The 22,289-nt window shown below is 39.9% G+C and overlaps 1 protein-coding gene and 1 pseudogene across 3 annotated transcripts; one reads left to right on the top strand and one right to left on the bottom strand.

Moving 5' to 3' along the window:
• The first annotated feature begins 750 nt into the window (after window positions 1–750).
• Window positions 751–5,195, top strand: LOC111607927 (annotated as a pseudogene).
• Window positions 5,196–10,338: 5,143 nt separating this feature from the next.
• On the bottom strand, window positions 10,339–12,881 carry LOC111607926. Of its 3 annotated transcripts, none has more exons than XM_023330104.1 (4): window positions 12,790–12,881; window positions 11,626–12,095; window positions 11,296–11,388; window positions 10,339–10,912 (listed from the first exon to the last, which is right to left on the bottom strand). In XM_023330104.1, exons 2-4 carry the CDS (start codon window positions 11,887–11,889, stop codon window positions 10,607–10,609), a joined length of 663 nt encoding a protein of 220 aa, XP_023185872.1. In that variant the 5' UTR covers window positions 11,890–12,095; window positions 12,790–12,881; the 3' UTR covers window positions 10,339–10,606. The 3 variants fall into 3 exon arrangements, with proteins under 3 accessions (XP_023185872.1, XP_023185873.1, XP_023185871.1); XM_023330105.1 differs by lacking the exon at window positions 12,790–12,881 and having other exon boundaries at window positions 11,626–11,781; window positions 11,938–12,157; XM_023330103.1 differs by lacking the exon at window positions 12,790–12,881 and having other exon boundaries at window positions 11,626–12,157.
• Between the last annotated feature and the right edge of the window lie 9,408 nt (window positions 12,882–22,289).

The raw sequence follows: 22,289 nt of genomic DNA, 5'->3' as shown, positions 1-22,289 counted from the left end.
GTACATGTGCACAGTGTGGTTTAGCTGGACCATTTCCTCCATCGTGCTCCTCATGATTTTCCACCTTTCCATAAATTATTTAATTACCAAAGGCTGGAGGATCCCGAGGAGCATCATACCCGACATGTGTGAGCCAGGGGAACATCTGAAAGGCACAAGTGTCTTACAGATGGTCCACTTGGCTTTCGATTCTGCTCAGAAAACTCAGGAGCTTTTTGAAAACATGGCCGACACGCTTGAGAAGATCAAAAATCTGTGCATTTGGGTCCGGCCAGAGCTCACTGTAAAGATCTACGTGGGACTTTGGCTGGTTTTTATCTTCTCATTGGTGTTGCCATACCAGCTGCTGGGTTTTATCATAGGTGTTTCTGTAGGGATCAAGTTTTTCATCATTGACTTGATCTTTGAAAGGTTCCCGAAGCTGTGGCAGCGGTTTATCACCCCCTACAACTTCTGGGCTAGTTTACCCACCGACCTGCAGCTGAGGGAGCTCAGAAACACCTGGTGGAGCAGATGGATTGCCACAGCAAGGGCCAGATGGAGCTCGGCCCGAAGGAGCATTTCTAATGCTCTTCTCGGTGCCAGAGAGAGGCGTTTTTTCCCTCAACGCTCCCACTTCATTGGGACCTTTCAAACGTGGCGACGTCGGGTTAGGAGAAGATAGCGGACCAAAGTGTGTCCCAGGTCTGTCAGGACGATGGCAGCAACTGGTTTTGGAAAGGCGTTTCAACTGCAAGGAACAACCGACGGATGTCTGTGGGAAAAGGTAAGAAATTAAGTCACACATCGGACACAGAAAACAGCGATGACGTTGTGACAAAAATGCGCTTCTTGCCCAGAGAGCAAGAAAAGCCAAAGAGTGATTTGAATGAGATTAAAGGACTTCTAGAATCACTTTACTAGAAAACCAATTCTTACAGAAAGAGCTGAAGAAATTGAAGGATGAGCCCCTCATAGATTCACTTAAACAGGAACTGGAGAAAGAACTATCCAAACGCATTGAGCTGGAACAGAAAGTCATAAAATTAGAAGTTCAGGATTCTCCATCTCAGTCATCAAAACCTCCATTCCCTCAACCTACAGAAAAACATAAAGAGAACTTCCTGAATCGGCTTCACGATCATTTCGGAGTTTTCATGGAAAACTTCCGTTTCCACCCAATCACAATAGATCAAAGAAGTTCTAAAGATTTAATGTGTTGCGCTCCAACATTGAGCCCACACACTTTTCATAGAGACCAGGAACAACGGCAGCCAAGATGAAGATCCGCGATCGCCTTAGAGCGTTTTAAGAAAAACTCAGTTTCCACCCAAGGCGATTGTGGAGAGGGAGGACCCACTAAGCCCCATAAAGATGACAAAGAACATGAGACGCCTTGAACGAGACTTCAGACCTGTGGCACACTTTTTTAGAAACTTGTCTGCTTTATCCAGCTGGCGCTCTGTGCACATGACTTTCTGTTTTTTCTGTATCTACATGTGCACAGTGTGGTATAGCTGGACCATTCCCTCCATCCTGCTCCTCGTGATTCTCCACCTTTCCATAAATTATCTAACTTCCAAAGGCTGGAGGATCCCGAGGAGCATCATACCCGACGTGTGTGAGCCAGGGGAACATCTAAAAGGCAACCCAAATATCTTACAGATGTTCCACTTGGCTTTCGATTCTGCTCAGAAAACTCAGAAGCTTTTTGGAAACATGGCCGACATCCTTGAGAAGATAAAAAATCTGTGCATGTGGGTCCGGCCAGAGCTCACTGTAAAGAGCTACGTGGGACTTTGGCTGGTTTTTATCTTCTCATGCGTGTTTCCATACCAGCTGCTGGGCTTCATCATAGGTGTTTCTGTAGCGATCAAGTTTTTCATCATTGACTTGATCTTTGAAAGGTGCTCGAAGCTGCAGCAATGGTTTGACGCCCCCTACAACTTCTGGACTAATTTACCCACTGACCTGCAGCTGAGGGAGCTCAGAAACACCTTCCTGAGCCAGACGAGAAGAAAGTGGCGGCTGATACCACAGCACAAAGAGAGGAGCTTTTCACGAGGCTTTCAACCTTCCGGAGAGTGAGCGGGTATGGAGAAGATAATTGGACTATTACTTTCCTTAGAAGAAGTCGGACATAGTTGTCTCTCAATTCCCTCAGGATGATGAGAGCGACTGGTTTTGGAAAGGTGTTTCAACTGATGGAGTGGCCCTCCTGGGGACTCTCTTGTTCTGCTGGGGGACTTCAACGCTCACGTGGGCAATGACAGTGAGACCTGGAGGGGCGTGGTTGAGAGGAACGCTCACCCCCGCCTCCCGATCTGAACTCGAGTGGTGTTCTGTTGTTGGACTTCTGTGCTCGTCACGGATTGTCCATAACGAACACCATGTTCAGGCTTAAGGGTGTCCACTTGGCACCAGGACGCCCTAGGCCCCAGTTTGATGATCGACTTTGTTGTCGTTTCATTGGACCTGCGGCCGTATGTCTTGGACACTCGGGTGAAGAGAGGTGCAGAGCTGTCCACTGACCACTACCTGGTGATAAGTCGGCTCCGGTGGTGGGGGAGGAAGCCGGTCAGACCTGGCAGGCCCAAACGTGTTGTGAGGGTCTGCTGGGAACGTCTGGCAGAATCCCCTGTGAGACGGAGCTTTAACTCACATCTCCGGCAGAACTTTGAACAAGTTCCGGGGGAGATGGGGGACATTGAGTCTGAGTCGGCCATGTTCCATGCCTCCATTGTCAAGGCGGCTTATCGGAGCTATAGCCACAAGGTTGTCAGTGCCTGTCGCGGTGGCAACCCTCTAACCCGTTGGTGGACACCTTCGGTGAGGGATGCTGTCAGGCTGAAGAAGAAGTCCTATCAAGCCTTTGTGGCCTGTGGGACTCCGGAAGCAGCTGATGGGTACCAGTGGGTGAAGTGGCATGCGGCTCAGGTGGTTACTGAGGCAAAAACCTGGGTGTGAGAGGACTTTGGAGAGGCCATGGAGAAAGACTTCCGCACAGCTTCGAGGTGATTCTGGTGCACCATCCGGCATCTAAGGAGGGGCAAGCAGTACAGCACCATCACTGTTTATAGTGGGGATGGTGTGCTGCTGACCTCAACTTGGGACGTTGTGGGCCGGTGTGCAGAATACGTCGAAGACCTCCTCAATCCTACCAACATGAAAAAATAAAATAAAATAAATAACCCATTCTTTTCTATGTGTCTGTCAAATGTTCTTTCAATGATTGTTTGGTCTTTTCAATGTGTCTGTCAAATGTTCATTCAATGTCTCACGGCTAGTGACCAGTCGGGTCACCATCTACCAGTTCACTCGGTCCTCTGGGCTGGGGTTCGCCATCCAAGTTCTGGAGAGGATGATCTTGACCTGGAACAAGGCCAAAGTAAAGCATCTTAAAATACAGGATGCTAATATCAATAAAGCTTAAGCTACAATTCAAAGAGATATTTCATCATTTCTCAAGTTTTTTTCATGTTGTACAACAATATTCAAGTTATCAGAGTTCAATATTACCAACACATCAGTAAAACTAAAGAAATTAGCTTATATGTGGTAATACACACACACACACACACATATATATATATATATATATATATATATATATATATATATATATATATATATATATATATATATATATATATATATATATATATATATATGGGCCAATGAAGTACATCTATAACACTATATTTAACATCAGAATGTGGATTAGAAGCTCACATTAGCTCTGACCTACTCAGAACAGAAAGTTCCCAAGCAATGCTAACAGAAAAGCACATTACAGCACCATGAACCATGAATTAGCACCGTTGAAATATTAGAACATGTGCTAATAGAAAAATAAGTGCAACTACATAGATAAAATACAACATACACAATAATAATAATAAAAAATCTTACAATACAATTTTATTTTTATTACATTTGATCAGTTACTCGGTATTTTATCCAATTTTCAGCGAATTTACTGAGCCAACTGCCAAGCGCGTGCTTGGCAGTTGGCTCACCGATGCTCCGATGCTACACGACGCTACAAGGGGATTTTTCCGGGCTTCAGCCGCTCACAAGGGAAGCTTTCTGAGATTTAATAAAAACGGATTTACTATTTTGAATGATATATTTTGCGAATCTATTTTAATGTTGTTTCTTCTTACCGATTTCCAAGAGTCTGTCAAATTTGACAAGATCTCCAGGCTATTAGCAGAAACAACCGTTAGCGCTGAGTTCTCAAGCGTGTCTGACGCAGTCTGAGCAAAATCTCAGCACATCAGTTAAAGAGGCGGGACAATCAACCTTATTGGCTGATGTGAAATCACACTGTGCCAGCTATTGGTTGTTTAATCCGTCACTAAAAGCAATCACTAAAAGCATATGTCAAAGTTTTTAAAGATTTTTAGAACTTTTTATCTATATTTATGAACATATTTATTAACTTATTTTTTTAACTTTATTACTTTTAACTCTTACTGTATAATAAGACATGAAATCTATTTATACTTTTTAATCTTGTAGAAGAAGACATTAAATCAACATCTATTAATTATTTACTTTTGTTTTTAACACTGGGTTACAGTTGGGATTCCCCCCTGGAGGAGTTGGAACAAGTGGCTGGGGAGAGGGAAGTCTGGGCCACCCTTTTTAAACTGCTACCCCCACGACCCAACCCTGGATAAAGTGGAAGAAAATGGATGGATGGAGTAAAAATATTGTAGCCATAGTAAAAATAAGTAGTAAATTCAAGTCTAGGATTCCTGTATAAACCCTGTTTTATGGCACATTTCAGCAACAAGGTAGTTCTTGGTGCAGGCCCAGGTAGAGCAGCCTGCGCCGCTTCACATTCCTCCTCTTCCTCACTCACACATGGATCAGATTTTCTCATTTAATCTGGTGATAAAATCATTTAAACCTATAATTTAAACTGTTCAGCTACCTGACGGGCCGCCGCGTCAGCGAGGCGTGCCAACTCGCCCAGAGGGAAGGTGAGAGGAGCGGACAGAACCTCGGGTTCTGATGGAGACCAGCAGAACCTGATAGTGAATTTAAACTGGAGCTATAAACAGTGTTTGGCAAATGAGTGTGTGTAACCATGGTGATGTGTGTGTTTAGGCGACCACCGCCTGAACTACACTACACTACAAGGTGTATTTGACTGGTTCAGGTATCAAGATAACGGTAATATTCCTGAGAATACTCTGGAAGTCTAAAAATCAACACTTGTATTACTGAGAAAGAACAAATACATATGGCACACAGTGAAAAAATACTAAATAAAAATAATAAATTCTAATAGAATACATTACGTAATGTGAATTTTCTTTAAAAGCATCCAGTGGAAACATAGAACCTCTAGCAATTCACAATGCAGGTTCTGACCAATTACTGGACCAAATTTCATTCCAAAAACCTGAACCATAGACATTTTAGAAAGGTATTGGTTGATAAAATTCCAGGCAAACATTCCAAATGTGCCATTTTTGGACATTTTGGCACCAATTACAAATTTCTTTCTTTTTTTAAATTTATTTTTTCCCCAACCTATATCTTGCTATAAATATTATTTGCAAAATAATAACAGTGATTTTTTTGTAAACAATATAATAGTGAACTAGAAAATTTCGGAAGAAATTTAGCCGGGGCCTGCCAAGGCGTGCCCGTCGGTTTGGGCCCGGCGTTGTCACGCTACAAATTAGCATCGATGCTAAAGAACGCTGCAACGTAATCAATAGCATGTGGAGAATCACAAGAACGTTAAGTAAGGTGGACGTGCACCATTCAGTAAGATTTAAAATTTTCTCAAGGCTTTTATTTTGGAAGTTTTGTTAAACTTCATTTGAAAGGGCCAAACTAATCCCATGCGTAATAGTCACTGGGTTAAAATAGTTATATAATGCTGAAAACACAAGTAGTTGATGTAAAAATATTAAAGGCTTTTATTTTGAAATGTTTGTTAAGCTTCATTTCAAAGCGCCAAACTAATCCCATGTTTATCAGTGCTTTGGATAAAAAATTCACATAATGCCCAAAAGAGCAAATACCTGATGTAAAATTGTCAAGGCTTTTAATTTGAAATTTTCAGTATGCTTCATTTCAAAGGGCCAAACTAATACCATGTGTAACAGTGCTTTGGATGAAAAAGTCAAATAAAGCCAAAAAGAGCAATTACATGATGTAAAAATATTCAAGGCTTTTATTTTGAAATTTTCATTAAGCTTAATTTTTATTGCCCCAATAAACCCATGTCTAATAGTCATTGGGTAAATCAGTTATATAATGCTCAAAACACAAGTAGTTGATTTAAAAATATTAAAGGCTTTTATTTTGAAATTTTTGTTAAGCTTCATTTCAAAGGGACAAACTAATCCCATGTGTAATAGTCATTAGGTTAAATCAGTTATATAATGCTGAAAACGCAAGTAGTTGATGTAAAAATATTAAAGGCTTTTATTTTGGAATTTTTGTTAGACTTCATTTCAAAGCGCCAACCTAATCCCATGAATAACAGTCATTGGGTTAAATCAGTTATATAATGCTCAAAACAGCAATAATCTCATGTAAAAATTCTCAAGGCTTTTATTTTGAAATTTTCAGTATGCTTCATTTCAAAGTTTCAAACTAATACCATGTGTAACAGTGCTTTGGATGAAAAAGTCAAATAAAGCCAAAAAGAGCAATTACGTCATGTAAAAATATTCAAGGCTTTTATTTTGGAATTTTTGTTATATTCAAGGCTTTTATTTTGAAATTATTATTATGCTTAATTTTAAAGTTCCAAACTAATCCCATGTGTAACAGTTACTGAGTTAAATCAGTTATATACAGCCCATAGCAGCAATTAGTTCTAAAGGCCAGTTCTCAGTCCTGATCTGTTTCAACTGAGGATAGATAGAACTACAGCGATGCGTATTTGTAGTCCTAATCAGCAGCCAATAGCCTCTTGAGTTCCGTTGCTATGGTAAATAAGTTTCTCACCAAGGTGTGAACTGTTAGTGACAGAGCCTGAGACAGCCTAGAAAATCCTGTCGCATGACTTTGCTCTGAAGCACCGTGACAGAAAACCGTACGGTCTAGATAAATTTCGAAAACATTTTACCGGAGCAGACATGCGTATCAATGTGAGGACCGATTTTGATACCAATCGTGCGATATTTGTGGGCGTGATGGCGATTTCAAAATTATTTTGGGGTGAAAAAGTTCTCTTGATTTCTCACTCTAATCAGTGAGAGACGCACTCTAATTTTAGGAAAAATGAGAAACTTTGGGTCGCTTAGAGACAAATTGTGGACAAACCGTAATTGGTATCGACGAGCCGTCTTCACTTTCGAAGAGATCACAGACGTATCTACAAAATGAAATTTGAATGGCATTTCTACGTGAATTCGTGACGACACAGAAAATCCTCAAAAATAGGGTATTTCTAGGATTTTTCCCATTGACTTATAATGGGGTTTTTTTCGTAGTTTTTTGCGAATTATGTCGCCATGTTAACCCCGAATCCCACCAAAAGTAATAGCTCCAATGGCGTGAATTTTCTGCACATTTTGATACCTCATTTGTAGGTGTGCACGCAGCGGTACGAGCCGCATTAACGGTTACGGATGAAAAATAAAGAATTGGGAGAATAGCAATAGGTTCCTGCCATTGCTTTGCATGGCAGGCCCCAATTAGTACTAAAAAGCACAGTCCTGGGCGCTCTGGTTATAGAAGCATTGAGTCAGAAAACCAAATATACAGGGGAGATTTTCTGCAGCCCATTGGTTGATTTGGGTGATTGACACATCTAACAGCCAATAGAATCAGGTTGATTACAAAATCCCATAGCAACATCATTCACCAATCCTAAACGAGCTGAAACGCATTTGCGTAAACGACCGGAAAGCTCCAGCTAACAAAGAAAGTCGTTTGAGTATAGAGGCGGTATCCATGGAGACAGAAAATTTGAAAATGGTGAGAAATCACATCAGTGTGACACAAGAACAACAGATTACAGTACCTGAGTGGAAATATTTACTCTAACATGGATTATGACCACGAAACGGCAAAGGTAGAACTGAATTTATGTTTTATGGGTACAGAGTGATACAAAGGGCAACCAGTTTGATAAACTCTTCTGAAATAACAAATTTGCTCAGTTTGCATGTAGTATACTAGAAATGTCCTTAATCCAATAATCTGTCATATTTTACATTAGAACGGGATTTACCAGAAAGACTGAACTGATTCAGACTAACAGAAGGTTATAACAATGTAAATGTAAAACAAGCGTCATGAAATAAGTGCCATGTTGCAAAAAGCAATGAATCAATTAATTGTATGATCAGTTAAAACAAACTTAATAATTTCCATTTGCCTGATTTATTGTTTTTCTATTTCTGCCTAAATCTGGATGATGAAAGTTTTCAGTCTGGAGTTTTGGTCTCAACCAGATCTTTTTTTGAAGGATAATTTAGTTTATAGAGACTTAATAATCCTTTTTATTTGTTGTTTCTCTTGTTTTATTTATTTTGGTTATTTAAAAGGTCTTCCAGTTCCAGTGTTGAATCTTCATTAGAATTTAAAGTTTATTGACAAATGAAAATCTGTTCTTGCATTGTTATTGTCATGGTAGAGTTAATTGTCTTAGCCCACATGCAGAACACTACAGGAGGTCATAGAATCAGTTAAAGATGTTTATTATAACAAGGGTGGATGATGAAGAATAGAGGGGAGGAACACCTCAGGATGGACTCACGGAACAGTCGGCTCACTACGAGACAGTCAAAGGAGATGATGAGTTCAGGGAAAATGGGAAAAGGAAGTGATCAACGGAGCTGGGCTAATCTTACTTGTGAGGCAGACGGCCAATCCAGGAAAGGGGTTCGGCTGAGGAGTCGGGGCTTACGTAGGCTGACAGTCCGTGTTCCAGGAAGCAGAGGCTACAGCCGTAGCGGATCTGCACGGAGGTGGGCAGACGTGGGGGAGGACGGACAGGTAAGAGCGAGAACACCAGGAGACCGAAGAGCGAAGACCACCAGCGGGGAAGGAGTCCAGGACCACTAGCGATCGACGGAAGAAGTGAGAGTGGACTCAGGCAACCAGCGGGTAAGACCCGCGGCGTCGCGAGGAGGATGTTTCCAGAAATCACCAGTGGAGATCGTCTGTGGAGGATCTTGAGCATCACAGGAAAACAAACCCTGAAGGCAGGAAAGACAACGAACAAATTACTCAGGACGAACTACGAGGAAGGCTCAGAGAAGGAAAATTCTCTAGGAGGCTCAGGGGTACCGTAACTGGCTAACACTCAAGCGAAGAGGTACTGGCGGTCATCTCCTCTTGTACTCCCGGTAGGATGAGGTAATTGGGTTCAGGTGAGCAGAGCCGCAACAGGCTCTCCCAGGTAACCCAAAGAGTCTTGATGCCTCCTGCACTGAAAGAAAAAAGCTGTTCATTTTACTTAATTTTATTGTGTACATCCGTCCCACACAATGCAAATAAGTAGAACCGACATATTTTCCCTCTTTCCCTCAAATACTTAAAGCTCGTCAAATCAACATATTTTATTTACATGAGATTACTTGAAAATATTAAGTTGAAACTACAAACATTTTATCTCTTACCATAATGTAAATATATTATGTATTATCAATAACTTTTTTTATGTCTCAGCAACACTATTGTAATGAATAACACCAGCTTATTTTTCATTGCCAGTATTACTCAATGAAATTGTGTTGGGCGAACACAATTCTATCATGTTAATGGAACACATGTTACAGCTTTAAATCCTACTTAATTTTTTCAAGTTCTCTATATGCTGTTCTACTGTAAAAAATTAAAGACTGATATTTGACAAGAAAGACAAAGAAAGCGAGTGCTACTGAACAAATTAGTTTTATTTGAAAGAAAATTTAAATCACACCATTTTGTACTTAACATATTTTAAATTGAAGAGACATGAATTTTTTTAAATTTAGTAAATACAATTTTTATGAACATGAAGGTAAACCTGAGACATATTTCTATAAAAGATGTACAAGATTATGAAAAGTATGTCAAATTTCTACAAACTGTTTTTGAACATGTATTCAAATGACATTAATTAATGCTGCAGTACATAGCTTTACAGACTTTTTTAACATATTTGTTAAAACTATCAGTATGTTATGTCAATATGAGACAAAGCTAAACTTTTTACACCAATTATCTGTCACATGTCTTACTGATTACTATGTAATACCATAGTGATAGTCTAAACAAATGTGTAAAAACAAGAACATTTTTTTACAAGGGAAACACTACATCTTAAAAGTTTATCTATAAGATATTAATATGAAAGACAAAATGATTTAGGAAAGTATGTAAAATTTCTAAAACAATTCTGAACATGTAATTTGCATGACAATAAATCAGTGTAATGTAACTTTTATAGCAAATTTCTTTAACATATTTGTAACACTAAGTAGCAGTAGTGTTATAAGTAGCACTACATACTGGAACGTAAAAGCTGCTGAAGCCCAGTCTTTCAGGTGAACGTTCCTCATTAAAAAAATACATTTGTGTCCTCCAATAAAGAATACAACAAGAAATACAAAAACTGAACATGAGAACATTACCAAATTAAACATGAGAAAATCTCTATTCACTCATAGAGGTGGTTTTTAAGGGACAATGCCTTGTTTGACAGTTTACCTCCATCCAGTTCCATTACTATTTTCTGTAATACCTCGAAAGTGTAGCGGAGGTCAGCAGGGTAGGCGAGGTTCATTGCATATATCAGTCCAAAAAGCATTGCAACAGCTGTTGGCACACTATCCAAATTGGACAACACTCTGATGCCTTCAAGAACGACCCCGATGTCTTCATCTGCTGAAGAACAGTCTTTAAGATGAAAAACACCGATGGTGGTGGCTCCAATACCCTCTTCAATATTAGCTTCATCCACACCCTATGTGAAGAAATGACAAATTAATCTCTTTCTCTAGACCTAGCTGTATCTAGTTCTTGATATATAGATATAGTTAACATAACATAGAGAAAGAAATAGATATATAGATAGATTTATATAGATCGACAGTTTTAGAGATAGATTTAGAGAAATAGATAGTTTTAGATAGATATCTCTAGTCCTTTCTCTACAGATATCTCTAAGTATACCTACATGTAGATATAGACAGATCTATGTGTCTATTCATGTAAAGATAGATCTATCTCTAGATATCTAGAGACATCTAAGTCTATATAGATACAACTATATGCAGATCTAAATCTATTTCTATATTTAGATTGATTTATCTATCACTAGGTGTAAATACACATTAAGATACATACCACATATTTATGGATGAGCTTGGCTGGATCTTCTCCCATATATATGCAGACTCCCTTAATGACACACTCCCGTGCAACATCAACATCTTCACACTGAAGGAAATTCAGTATGAAAAAATTAGAATTTTTTTCAAGCCTTGTGCTTCACAATGAAGTTTAATAATGTACTTTACCCAAATGTTTTTTATGGTGAAGAGATAGAAACTAATAAAGTTAAAAGTAAAGTTTTAAACGAAAATAAGCAAGAGTAAAAGTCCAAGTTGACAACATTTAAAACAAGAAAAATGTAATTTTCTATATTATTAGTTGTGTTATGGCTACATCACTTACATCATCCATTTGTGCAACAATTTGTCTAAGCTTTTGTCCGAGCTGTCCTCCTCTTCTTTTGAAGAGCTTCCTCAGGTTGTCACAGTGGAGATCCAGTTGAGAGAAGAACTTTGAATGAAGCGGTATGGTCGTAATTCTCTTAAACTCAGCATTTATCTGAAAAAATGAGCACAAAGGAATGATTTTCAAATTATAAACATCTGGAAGAAGGCCACAATCACTCGTGTTGCCAAAGTGAACAGTGAAGTAAATGTGCCTAGACATCTTAGATTAACACAGTATCCAAAAAAACATGTATGAGACAGGTCATACCTCTCTAATGTCAAATAGACCAGGCCATCTTGACATGAAAGCCTCCACCATCGGTGCATCACGAACAACTTCATGTCTTCTGTATGCAAAAGTTTGGACCTACTTGACACTTTTTCTGAGCACCCCTTACAACTCCACATTACCAGCACCACCTAAACCTGTAACACACAAAGATAACCTTGAGTGAGATAACTGAAAATCCAGCAGGTAACTTCACATATATAAAAAAAATAATTTAAAAAAAATCTAAGCTCTTCACCAGATTACCAAAGCTCAATGTCCTGACAAATATCTGCCATCAGCATAAAATTCATGGGTGCTAAAGTTTGGAAGGCACATTTGAAACTTAAATTTGTTTTTTTATACTAAATCATCTTGGCTTACAAAAATAAATTAAAAAAGCAATTCCTATCTAGGAGCCATAATTAATTTACATCTGTTCTACAACCCAAATTTGTAAACACTTTACATTGAGTCTTCCCTTAAGCTATTGAAAAAAGGGTGAGCTGCTCTCAGACGCCGCCGCCGCTGGAGGGGCTGACACTTGCGGAGCGGCGAGAGACAGCGAGCCAGAGACGACTGTTGGGCTCACAGTAACAACATCTACATGACAAACATTCTACCTGTCATTAATAAGCATGTCACATTCACAAAACAGTACTGTTCCGATGCAGGTGGTTCATAAATCTGTCAAAAATGTTCCTAGCACACTATTTTTCGAATATTTCTATAAAAATTTTTTTAAAGAAAAAAAAATGTGTTACCATATATTGCAGTTATCAGTAGATATTTACAAAGGACACTTTGCATAAGTCTTGAGAATTTGGAAAACATTCGGATTTTTACTCATACCGAATACTGTGCTCCAGCACTGCGCTGGACCATTGCGCCCCCAGCGAACTGTGCTGGATGGCCTTGGCATCCATACAGCGGCGCTGATGCAGTCGAACCATTACGTTAGCGAATTGAAATATGAAGATGGAGGGGATCATTAATGTTGCGCAGTGCACCACAGATAAGGGAAAATAACCCAGAAACCCGTCGAAGTACTCAAAATCCCTCATATTCTTATTTTGTCGTTCTGTCAGCGACGCTACATGCAGAATTGTTACCATAATAACGAATATCGGTTCTGTTAGTGTATCATGTTTCCACAAGGGTATAATCCCAGAAGAGGTGGCTCATTTGCTTGACAGTGCTAATATGAAAGAACAAAAAACATGCATTTTCTATACGAACAGAACATTGAGAAGCCAGTCGGTTCTAAATCGTCACAGTAGCCATGAGGGAAATAAAGTAACGGACACTTCTCCTGGTGGCATTTCACTGCTTGGAAACTATTGAAACCACCTCGTTGATCTATCCCAAGCACACAAATTAAAAATATGATCGGTAACAACCGTCTTCTGTGGACAACTTTGATGGACTATAGCATACTGTTCTGTACTGCTGTATTTAGCTACAGCTATTAGCTATACTAATAAGAATAGCTAGCAAAATGAAAACAAAAGAACATGCAGATAGTTTAACAATGAGCTATTATACAAGACAATAATCATGTGGAAACATTCTGAACTACAAAAAATATATATATTTAGATCACTTACCTAATCGATATTCCTCTAAAGATTTGTCTTAAACGTTCTAGTCGCTGAGGAGTCGGAAGAAACTAGGCGGCAATCGCGATATCTTTACAAATATCTTGTTTGGCTTCTGATTGGTTAAGATTAAAAAGACCGCTCTTATTATTGTCCAATCATATTTGATAGTGTCTTTTGATATATTGCATCATTTCCGGTGATGATAAAACATGATTACAATGGTTTTAGTAATGTAATATAATTACGTTAAACCAACGTAAAGAAAATGTGTAGTTTCATTATTGTTGATAATTAAGTAAATGATTCTTTATTCAATCGTGTAAATACAAGAGACATGATTGTCTTGTGTAGTATTAACTTATTTTGTTTGTGCAAAATGAAAGACCCCTCAATTCTCATTTTTTCAGTGTGGTGGACACACCTAGATGCAACAAGGAAACCCCACACACCTCGATCCCTGACAGTTATACCATTGCCATTGTACAACAATATTACCGTTTATCACAATAACTTCTGGGACAATTTATTGTCCTGTAACATTTGTTGTTGTGACCAGGGGCACAACTACATACTTTCTGAGGTGTATGCGAACATGTCATCGCATGTCATAATTTAATATATATTTGAGCCAAAGAGCCACTTCTGTTAGACTGTGTCTAGAACCGCCTGTGGGCTGCAGGTCTGAGGCTTTTTGTTAGCATGTTTTCTATCATTCTTATAGCTTGATAGGAAGCCTGATCCAAACTGGCAACCCACATTAATAAAATGTTGAAATAATATTAACCACAAAACACTGCATTTATAAAAGATATCAAAAAATTTTCCTACACAATCCTAACAAACGTTTTTAATGTTGAAAAAAATAAACGGTTTCTCTTCACAATATTTATTTATTTACTATTAATCTATTTGTATGATTTGTTCTTTAAATCGCCATTTATATTATTTTTAGGTCTCAGGAAATGACTGAGGGATGAAGAGACTGATGTCTGGTTCTTTAGGTTCTGACGGGTCTGCGGTTCCTCTCCTGACCCATTCTGTCTGATATCAAACAACCCACTGTGCGCCACTGAATATCGCCGACACATTTTTTAATGCCCCTATTAAACTTCACTCTGGTTGTTTAGCCTGGAATGTTTGTCTTCCTACTACCGTCTGTGTTTTTGTCAGAGGTTTTGCTTCTAAGGACGGTGTTTTATCGGGTGGACATTTTAAAAAGACGCGGGTTGGTAGCAGCTCACCGCGCCTGCGTAGCAACCGTCTCTAGGTAACCATGACAACAGCGTCAGTTCGTGGGGAGGCGAGGAGGAGGTTCGTATTTAGGTCCCGAAACGACAATTTAGCTGACCTTAATATTTCCTCTGTTTTGTTTTGGTCGTTATTATTACACTTATTGTCGAGATGTGTGTGATAGGTGTGTCTATCAGACATTTATAGCAATACGGAATAAATCGCGTCCCGTATTGGACAACAACAACCGCCTGTCATTTTAGCCTAGCTTAAGCTAACCTGAATATTTACAACTCTCTTGTTGCTACACTGACATTACTTACCTTCTGTCTTTCAACCACTTTGAAAAGCTTTTCTTCGTCTCTCCAACATCTTTATTCCTCCCCCTCTTCCGTTTTCTGTTTTGTGCCCTGGTGTTTTTTCTGCCGCCCCATCTTTAGCTCCCTGTAGTCGAGAGCATTACTACAATTCAAATTTAAAAGAAAAAAAAAAACGCGCCTCAGCTCATTCTCCAAGGGCCGCTGCTCGAGCTACATGGGAGGGGAGAGCAGCTGGCAGGAGGGGAGGGCCGCCTGATCAGTGCTGTTCCTCTGTTATTGATCATTTCATACACAAACAGCTGTTAAGTACATAAAATGCTGACTAGAAAAAAAAAAATCCCCACATCATTTTTGCGCCCCGTCTAGTGCAGCGCCCCCTATGCGTTGCACACACTGCATACCCGCTTTTTGAGCCACTGGTGGTGACAGACCTATGCAACAGTAAACATTGAGACTTTTCTTTAACAACCAAGGTTTTTCTTCAGTGTTAATGATGGTCAGTGATGTCGGAAAGGATTTCACTGGACTTATTTCGAGCAGTTCTTAAAGATAGGCAACAAGATTCTATGAAACAGTGTCATTGTTTTTAAATTGTTTTTATTGTTTTATACTTGTGCATATGTATTAATTGTTTTTATCTTGTGTTAAGGAAATATGATTATTTTTAATGCTTAATACAGTTAATCTTAAAAGGTATATGGAACACTCTTATTTTGAACAGGGTTGTGTTAAGCATTTAAAATTAAACCAGATGGGTAAGCATTCAGAGACTCAGGAACCAAATGCTGATTAAGGGAGATCTCTCAATGGGACCCCCACTGTGAGGCCAGGCCACAGGCGAAGCCATAAAATTTGCATTTTCCTTGGGAGACAGAGACTTTAGATTTCTCAGGTATCTGTGAGGTCTTATCTCAGGTCGTTCTGTACTCAGAATGACCGAGGGAGCCACGGGGGGGTCAGGGCCAGCTATCCGCTCTTTTGTTTCGGTAGAAGGCAGATGGTCCTTTTGATCTTTGCGTAGATTGAGGGGAGTTCCAAGTTTCTCTGGGAGCTTCCAGTTGGTCAACAAGGGGAACGCCTAGAATGCATAAATTAAATAGAGAAACACCTCTTTACTATATGATTTCGTGTTAGGAGAGAAAATCCAGAGAGTTGCCACTTTTTTGCTTTTTGCCTTGGCTCTCTCTCCAAAGACGTCTTTGCTTTTTGTTTGTCTTTGTTTTGTGTCTGTTTTGTCTTCCCCTTGTGTGTGTTTTTTATTTTTATGAGAAAATGCATATCTCTGTTCCTCTGCAGCTTTGTTGTTGATTGTTTTGTATGAGATTAAACTCTGTGATCTGTGACGTCAACACGCTTTGTTGTTGTTTCGTTTTAGCAGCACGCGGTCGCTGCAGGTCGCTCACGGAGAACGTCACTCACCGATCCCGGGCAAGATTAAAGAGGAAAAGAGCCAAACGTGTTGTCCAAAGCTAGCATTAAATGATCCTCTTTTTTAATACTTGTAACCAGGTTGCTATGTATTGCAAATTTTTGCTCAGGTCCGTCTTGAAAATGAGACCTAGATCTCAACGGGGTTTACCTGATTAAATAAAGGAATATGAAAAACAGCGTTTTTTATATCTCAGTGTTGAATTGAATCCAGCTGTGCCCCCCAGATGTTCCTGCAGCGACCCAAGGATGAAGAAGTTCTAATGACGTTTTGATGAAGTTCTGAGACAGGCAGGAAGTTGGGAACGGGCTCTTTGCACCTCAGCTTCCGCGTTCGGGGAAAAGCGGCTCATTTTTGTCCGGGCTATTAAAGATGTCATTTTACAGTCGGTGTTTGCAGCGCTTGCCAAAGCTAACAATTAACGTCGTATTTGTAAGGCGGGATCTAAAGCCCCATCAAGCAAACTGGAAAAAGGTTCTAAGATGTACGTATCGTCATACATTCATGGATATGAAGGTGAGTCTTACTTTAAAGTTCTTTAAACTTCGTGGCTAACATTAGCTTTAGCTTATGCTAATAGGCAATATTCTCGGACATTTTACTAATACAATTGTACTATTTAAATATCTAAACATTCTTATTCTTTCTAACGGACAATGTTCTTACGTTATTCTGTATTCATTTTTAAGTTTATTGCTTTAATGTGTGTTTTTTACGGTGGCCGACAGGTGCAAATGCGCAGCAAAAGAGAAAACATGCAAACAAAAAAGAAGACACCCCCGAATGAAATGCAGCAAATAAAAAGAGAGACGCAAACACCCCCGAATGAAATGCAGCAAATAAAAAGAGAGACGCAAACACCCCCGAATGAAATGCAGCAAATAAAAAGAGAGACGCAAACAAAAAAGAAGACACCCCCGAATGAAATGCAGCAAATAAAAAGAGAGACGCAAACACCCCCGAATGAAATGCAGCAAATAAAAAGAGAGACGCAAACACCCCCGAATGAAATGCAGCAAATAAAAAGAGAGACGCAAACACCCCCGAATGAAATGCAGCAAATAAAAAGAGAGACGCAAACAAAAAAGAAGACACCCCCGAATGAAATGCAGCAAATAAAAAGAGAGACGCAAACAAAAAAGAAGACACCCCCGAATGAAATGCAGCAAACAAAAAGAGAGACGCAAACACCCCCGAATGAAATGCAGCAAACAAAAAGTGTTGAAAACGGAAGTGCTCCAGACCACTAGGGGGAGTCAAAGAAAATAGTATTCATTTCTATGGGACCAGATGCAAGATTCTTCTTCTTCTTCTTGGTATTTATTGGCGGTTGGCAACAAACTTACAGTAGCATTACCGCCACTTACCAGTATGGAGTGTGGTTCGAGATGGTCTATAAACTTTCACTTTCTACCTTTTCCCTCCATTAACTCCTGATTAAACATACCCCCACACATACACACCTGCTTATATTATCCAACTTGCTTATAGCTTTATATACCCCTCTTTGATATTCTTTACACATTCACACCCAACTTGCTCTACTCATATCCTATGAAATAGCTTTGTTTTTTTAAGATACCGAATAATTATTTGAATATGTCTACTCCCGAAATCTCTCCTCAAAAATTCTATTAAATTAAACCTTTCTTTAATACCTACACACTCTCTCAGCATGCATCTTCTCTCTTCTTCATACTTACAACACTCTAAAATAACATGCTCTATTGTTTCAGACTTCTCACAATAATCACACTTTCCAGATGCAAGATTCAGAGAGATACCTTTACTTTCTTTCAAATTTCTTTCTCTGAATCTTGCATCTGGTCCCATAGAAATGAATACTATTTTCTTTGACTCCCCCTAGTGGTCTGGAGCACTTCCGTTTTCAACACTTTTTGTTTGCTGCATTTCATTCGGGGGTGTTTGCGTCTCTCTTTTTGTTTGCTGCATTTCATTCCGGGGTGTTTGCGTCTCTCTTTTTATTTGCTGCATTTCATTCGGGGGTGTTTGCGTCTCTCTTTTTATTTGCTGCATTTCATTCGGGGGTGTTTGCGTCTCTCTTTTTATTTGCTGCATTTCATTCGGGGGTGTCTTCTTTTTTGTTTGCATGTTTTCTCTTTTGCTGCGCATTTGCACCTGTCGGCCACCGTACAACAGTGTTCATGGTATTGCTTAAATTGCCTTTGAAATACGAGTTTATCTTTCCTTGCGGTCATGGTCACTCATAAGGAAAAAAATGAGCCGTATTTGCGCATGCGGATGTGACGTCAGAGCGGCAGGTGCAAAGAGCCCACTGTTAGTTTTAACCTGGTTGCAGGAAGACTGCTGCTGTGTTCCTGCAGCACCACCTGGCGGACAGCGGTAGAACTGCAGCCGCTTTGATTCTCTGTTTTAATGTTTTTCTACTTCCAGCATCAGCAGGTCTGTGTGAGTTCACCTCCTCTGTTCGGTTCAATAAAAACCTGTTTGCTGTGTTGTAAACTCATGCCTGGGTGTTTCTGCTCTCATCTGGAGCCGATCTGGACCGAACCCTGAGTTGGAATCACTGCAGGTTTTGCATCGTTTTGTAGTTTTAGTTTTTTAGATTGCCTCGGTGGTGTTGCACAACATTATAGTGTGATGTAATTTTATCCCTGCTCATTTCTTAAAAGTTCTGGCCCCTCTTGGCCGCTGCAGTTAGAACCAAACAAGTAGCTTCTATTCTACACTAGTCAGAAACTAACTCCCAGAAAACTGCAAAACAACCGAAACACTGAGTTCTTTTAAACCGAGGATAAAACCCACCTGTTTATAACTGCTTTTGATTCATAACTGGAACATTTATTCATGTATATTTATGTATATTTAATTACAAATTGGTCACTTATTTCATAACAGCGTACTGTACTATGTTTTTGCCTTGTGAAGGACTTTGAACTGTCTTGTTGCTGAAATGATCTTTACTAATAAACTTCATTTATTTGTGTAGATAAAAAGCTAAACTTAAATCAGTGGAAATATGCAAAGAAGTCAAACAAGATTAAGATTAAAACTCGCTGTAAAAAAAACAACAACAAAAAAACACCTGTTTTCAGTTAATGCTAACGTCAGGTGACTGAGGAGAAACCAGGCCAGAACATTTCCTCCTTTCGGGATCGGTTCCAACTGCATCAGATGGACCTGCATTGATTAGATCTTTGAATGAAAAACAGTTCTCTGTTGTTTTGTTTTTTTTAAATTAAATCAGGCAGTATTGTTTAGCCAAGCTTAATGGAATAAATCCTTAACCACTGCACATTTTTGTTACAGGTGGTGCTGGCACAGGAAAAAATCATTTAATCAGGGCAATTGAATATGAATCAAAACGTTTATTGTCGACTGTGAGTCGATAGTTGCTTATCAAAAGTGTTGTTATTGGGTAAAGGAGCACATGTTGTGTAAAAATGTGATGGCTGATATCTGACATCCAGGAGATGAGTTATTGTCACTTCCTGTTTAGTAGTGAAAGATTAGCAAGAACTTCCTGTAGGGTTTGATAGACATGATGTGTTGTTATGAAGAGTTAGATGATCCCATTTGATCATACACACAGTGAAGAAGTAGGGATCAAACAATAATTTCTGTATTTTCTGAGAGACTTCATCATCATGTCATTTATGTCACTTATATGTGAATCAAAGTGTAAAAGTAAGAAATCCAGCAGAAAAAACAGGTGACTTCCTGTTGGAAGTGGGTGGGGCAGAGGTTATGTCATCAGGTAACCATGTGAATGTGATGAGGGCTGGTCTATAATGAGACATAGAAAGTCTGATGCAGCTCTGACTTTGTATGTGGAAGTTATTGCACCTTGATGTTTTATGGCAAATAGTCAGACTTTGACACTAAGCCACGCCCACATGAAAAATCCTGTGATAACTGTTTGACCTTCAGTGCCTCAAGGTTATGCTGAGTGATTCTGAAGTCCGTATCTCAAAAGCTGTAGGACGGGTTCGATCAGATGAGACGTCTATAAAAAAGAGGAAATGGCGGCTTTGATCCAAAATGACCATCTTCCTGTTGAGTTTGGACCATGGCTCCAGGAGACGTTTTTGTAGGTCCTGACCAGATACACATGTGTACCAAGTTTCATAAGTCTGGGTTGAAACATGGCTTGGAGCTGATGTTTTAAAAACTTCTAAGTGGCGCTGTAGATAAATTAGGCCACGCCCACCAAGGATTCTTATGGATTCCTGTCTGGGGCTGGATAAGGATCCATCCCAGTAAGTTTGGTGCAACTCAGCTCAAAACTGTGGAATCTAGAGCCAAACATATGGCAATGGTGTTACAGGTCACTTCGCCACGCCGCCACGCCCACCTACTCCATCGAAACCAGTCAGGGTTGGAATACACAACCACTTATACCACCGCAGGTACGGAAAACCACAAACGCAAAAATTCTAATTTGTAGAAATCTACTGTTAATCTCTTCATGTTAAATAAAAAATATTACTTAATATTTAAGTATTTAGTCATTATTTCAGCTTGACTCATTCAGAACTGTTCTGATCGTTTCCATAGCAACGATCAGAAGCAAGACCTTGCCCCAGAAGTCCAGTGAGCTCACTGATGAGGTCATAGATGACATCATGTACATCACAATAGATCAAAGAAGTTCTAAAGATTTAATGTGTTGCCTCCAACATTGAGCCCACAGAGTTTTCAGAGACCAGGAACAACGGCAGCCAAAATGAAGATCCACGATCGCCTTAGAGCGTTTAGAGAAAAACTGCATTTCCACCCAAAGGCGATCGTGGAGAGGGAGGACCCACTAAGCCCCATAAAGATCACAAAGAACATGAGACGCCTTGAACGAGACTTCAGACCTGTGGCACACCTTTCTAAAAACCTGTCTGCTTTGTCCAGCTGGCACTCTGTGTACATGACAGCCTGTTTTTTCTGTCTGTACATGTGCACAGTGTGGTTTAGCTGGACATTTTCCTCCATCGTGCTCCTCGGGATTCTCCAACTTTCCATAAATTATTTAATTACCAAAGGCTGGAGGATCCCGGGGAGCATCATACCCGACATGTGTGAGCCAGGGGAACATCTGAAAGGCACAAATGTCTTACAGATGGTTCACTTGGCTTTCAATTCTGCTCAGAAAACCCAGGAGCTTTTTGGAAACATGGCCGACACGCTTGAGAAGATCAAAAATCTGTGCATTTGGGTCCGGCCAGAGCTCACAGTAAAGATCTACGTGGGACTCTGGCTGGTTTTGATCTTCTCATGCGTGTTGCCATGCCAGCTGCTGGGTTTTATCCTAGGTGTTTCTGTAGGGATCAAGATTTTCATCATTGACTTTATCTTTGAAAGGTTTCCGAAGCTGCGGCAGCGGTTTAACACCCCCTACAACTTCTGGGCTAGTTTACCCACCGACCTGCAGCTGAGGGAGCCCAGAAACACCTGGTGGAGCAGATGGATTGCCACGGCAAGGGCCCGATGGAGCACGGCCCGAAGGAGCATTTCTAATGCTCTTCTCGGTGCCAGAGAGAGGCGTTTTCTCCCTCAACGCTGGAGGAAACCCTCTCGATTCATTGGGACCTTCCAAAAGTGGCGATGTCGGGTTAGGAGAAGGTAGCGGACAAAAGTGTGTCCCAGGTCTGTCTGGACGACGGCAGCAACTAGTTTTGGAAAGGCGTTTCAAAGGCAAGGAAGAACCGGCGGATGTCTTTGGGAAAAGGTAAGAAATGAAATCACACCTGACGTTACAGTTTCTCCAGCCCCTCCTCTTCAACATGATCAAGGATCTTT

The sequence above is a fragment of the Xiphophorus maculatus genome, unplaced genomic scaffold, assembly GCF_002775205.1.
Source record: "Xiphophorus maculatus strain JP 163 A unplaced genomic scaffold, X_maculatus-5.0-male Unplaced_Scaffold_BN000192F, whole genome shotgun sequence".
Taxonomy (NCBI): Eukaryota; Metazoa; Chordata; class Actinopteri; order Cyprinodontiformes; family Poeciliidae; genus Xiphophorus; species Xiphophorus maculatus.
The sequence above is the reverse complement of the archived record's forward strand: the minus strand, read 5'-3'. Positions and strand labels throughout refer to the sequence as shown.

Bases quoted from the DNA above. Each gene is read 5' to 3' on its own strand.
- LOC111607926 (XM_023330104.1), bottom strand. From the start codon at position 11,889: ATGTCTAGGCACATTTACTTCACTGTTCACTTTGGCAACACGAGTGAT. The intron at 11,389-11,625 runs GTAAGTGATGTA...AATTTCCTTCAG, and splicing joins TTGTTGCACAAATGGATGAT to TGTGAAGATGTTGATGTTGC. The intron at 10,913-11,295 runs GTATGTATCTTA...TTCTTCACATAG, and splicing joins AGCTCATCCATAAATATGTG to GGTGTGGATGAAGCTAATAT.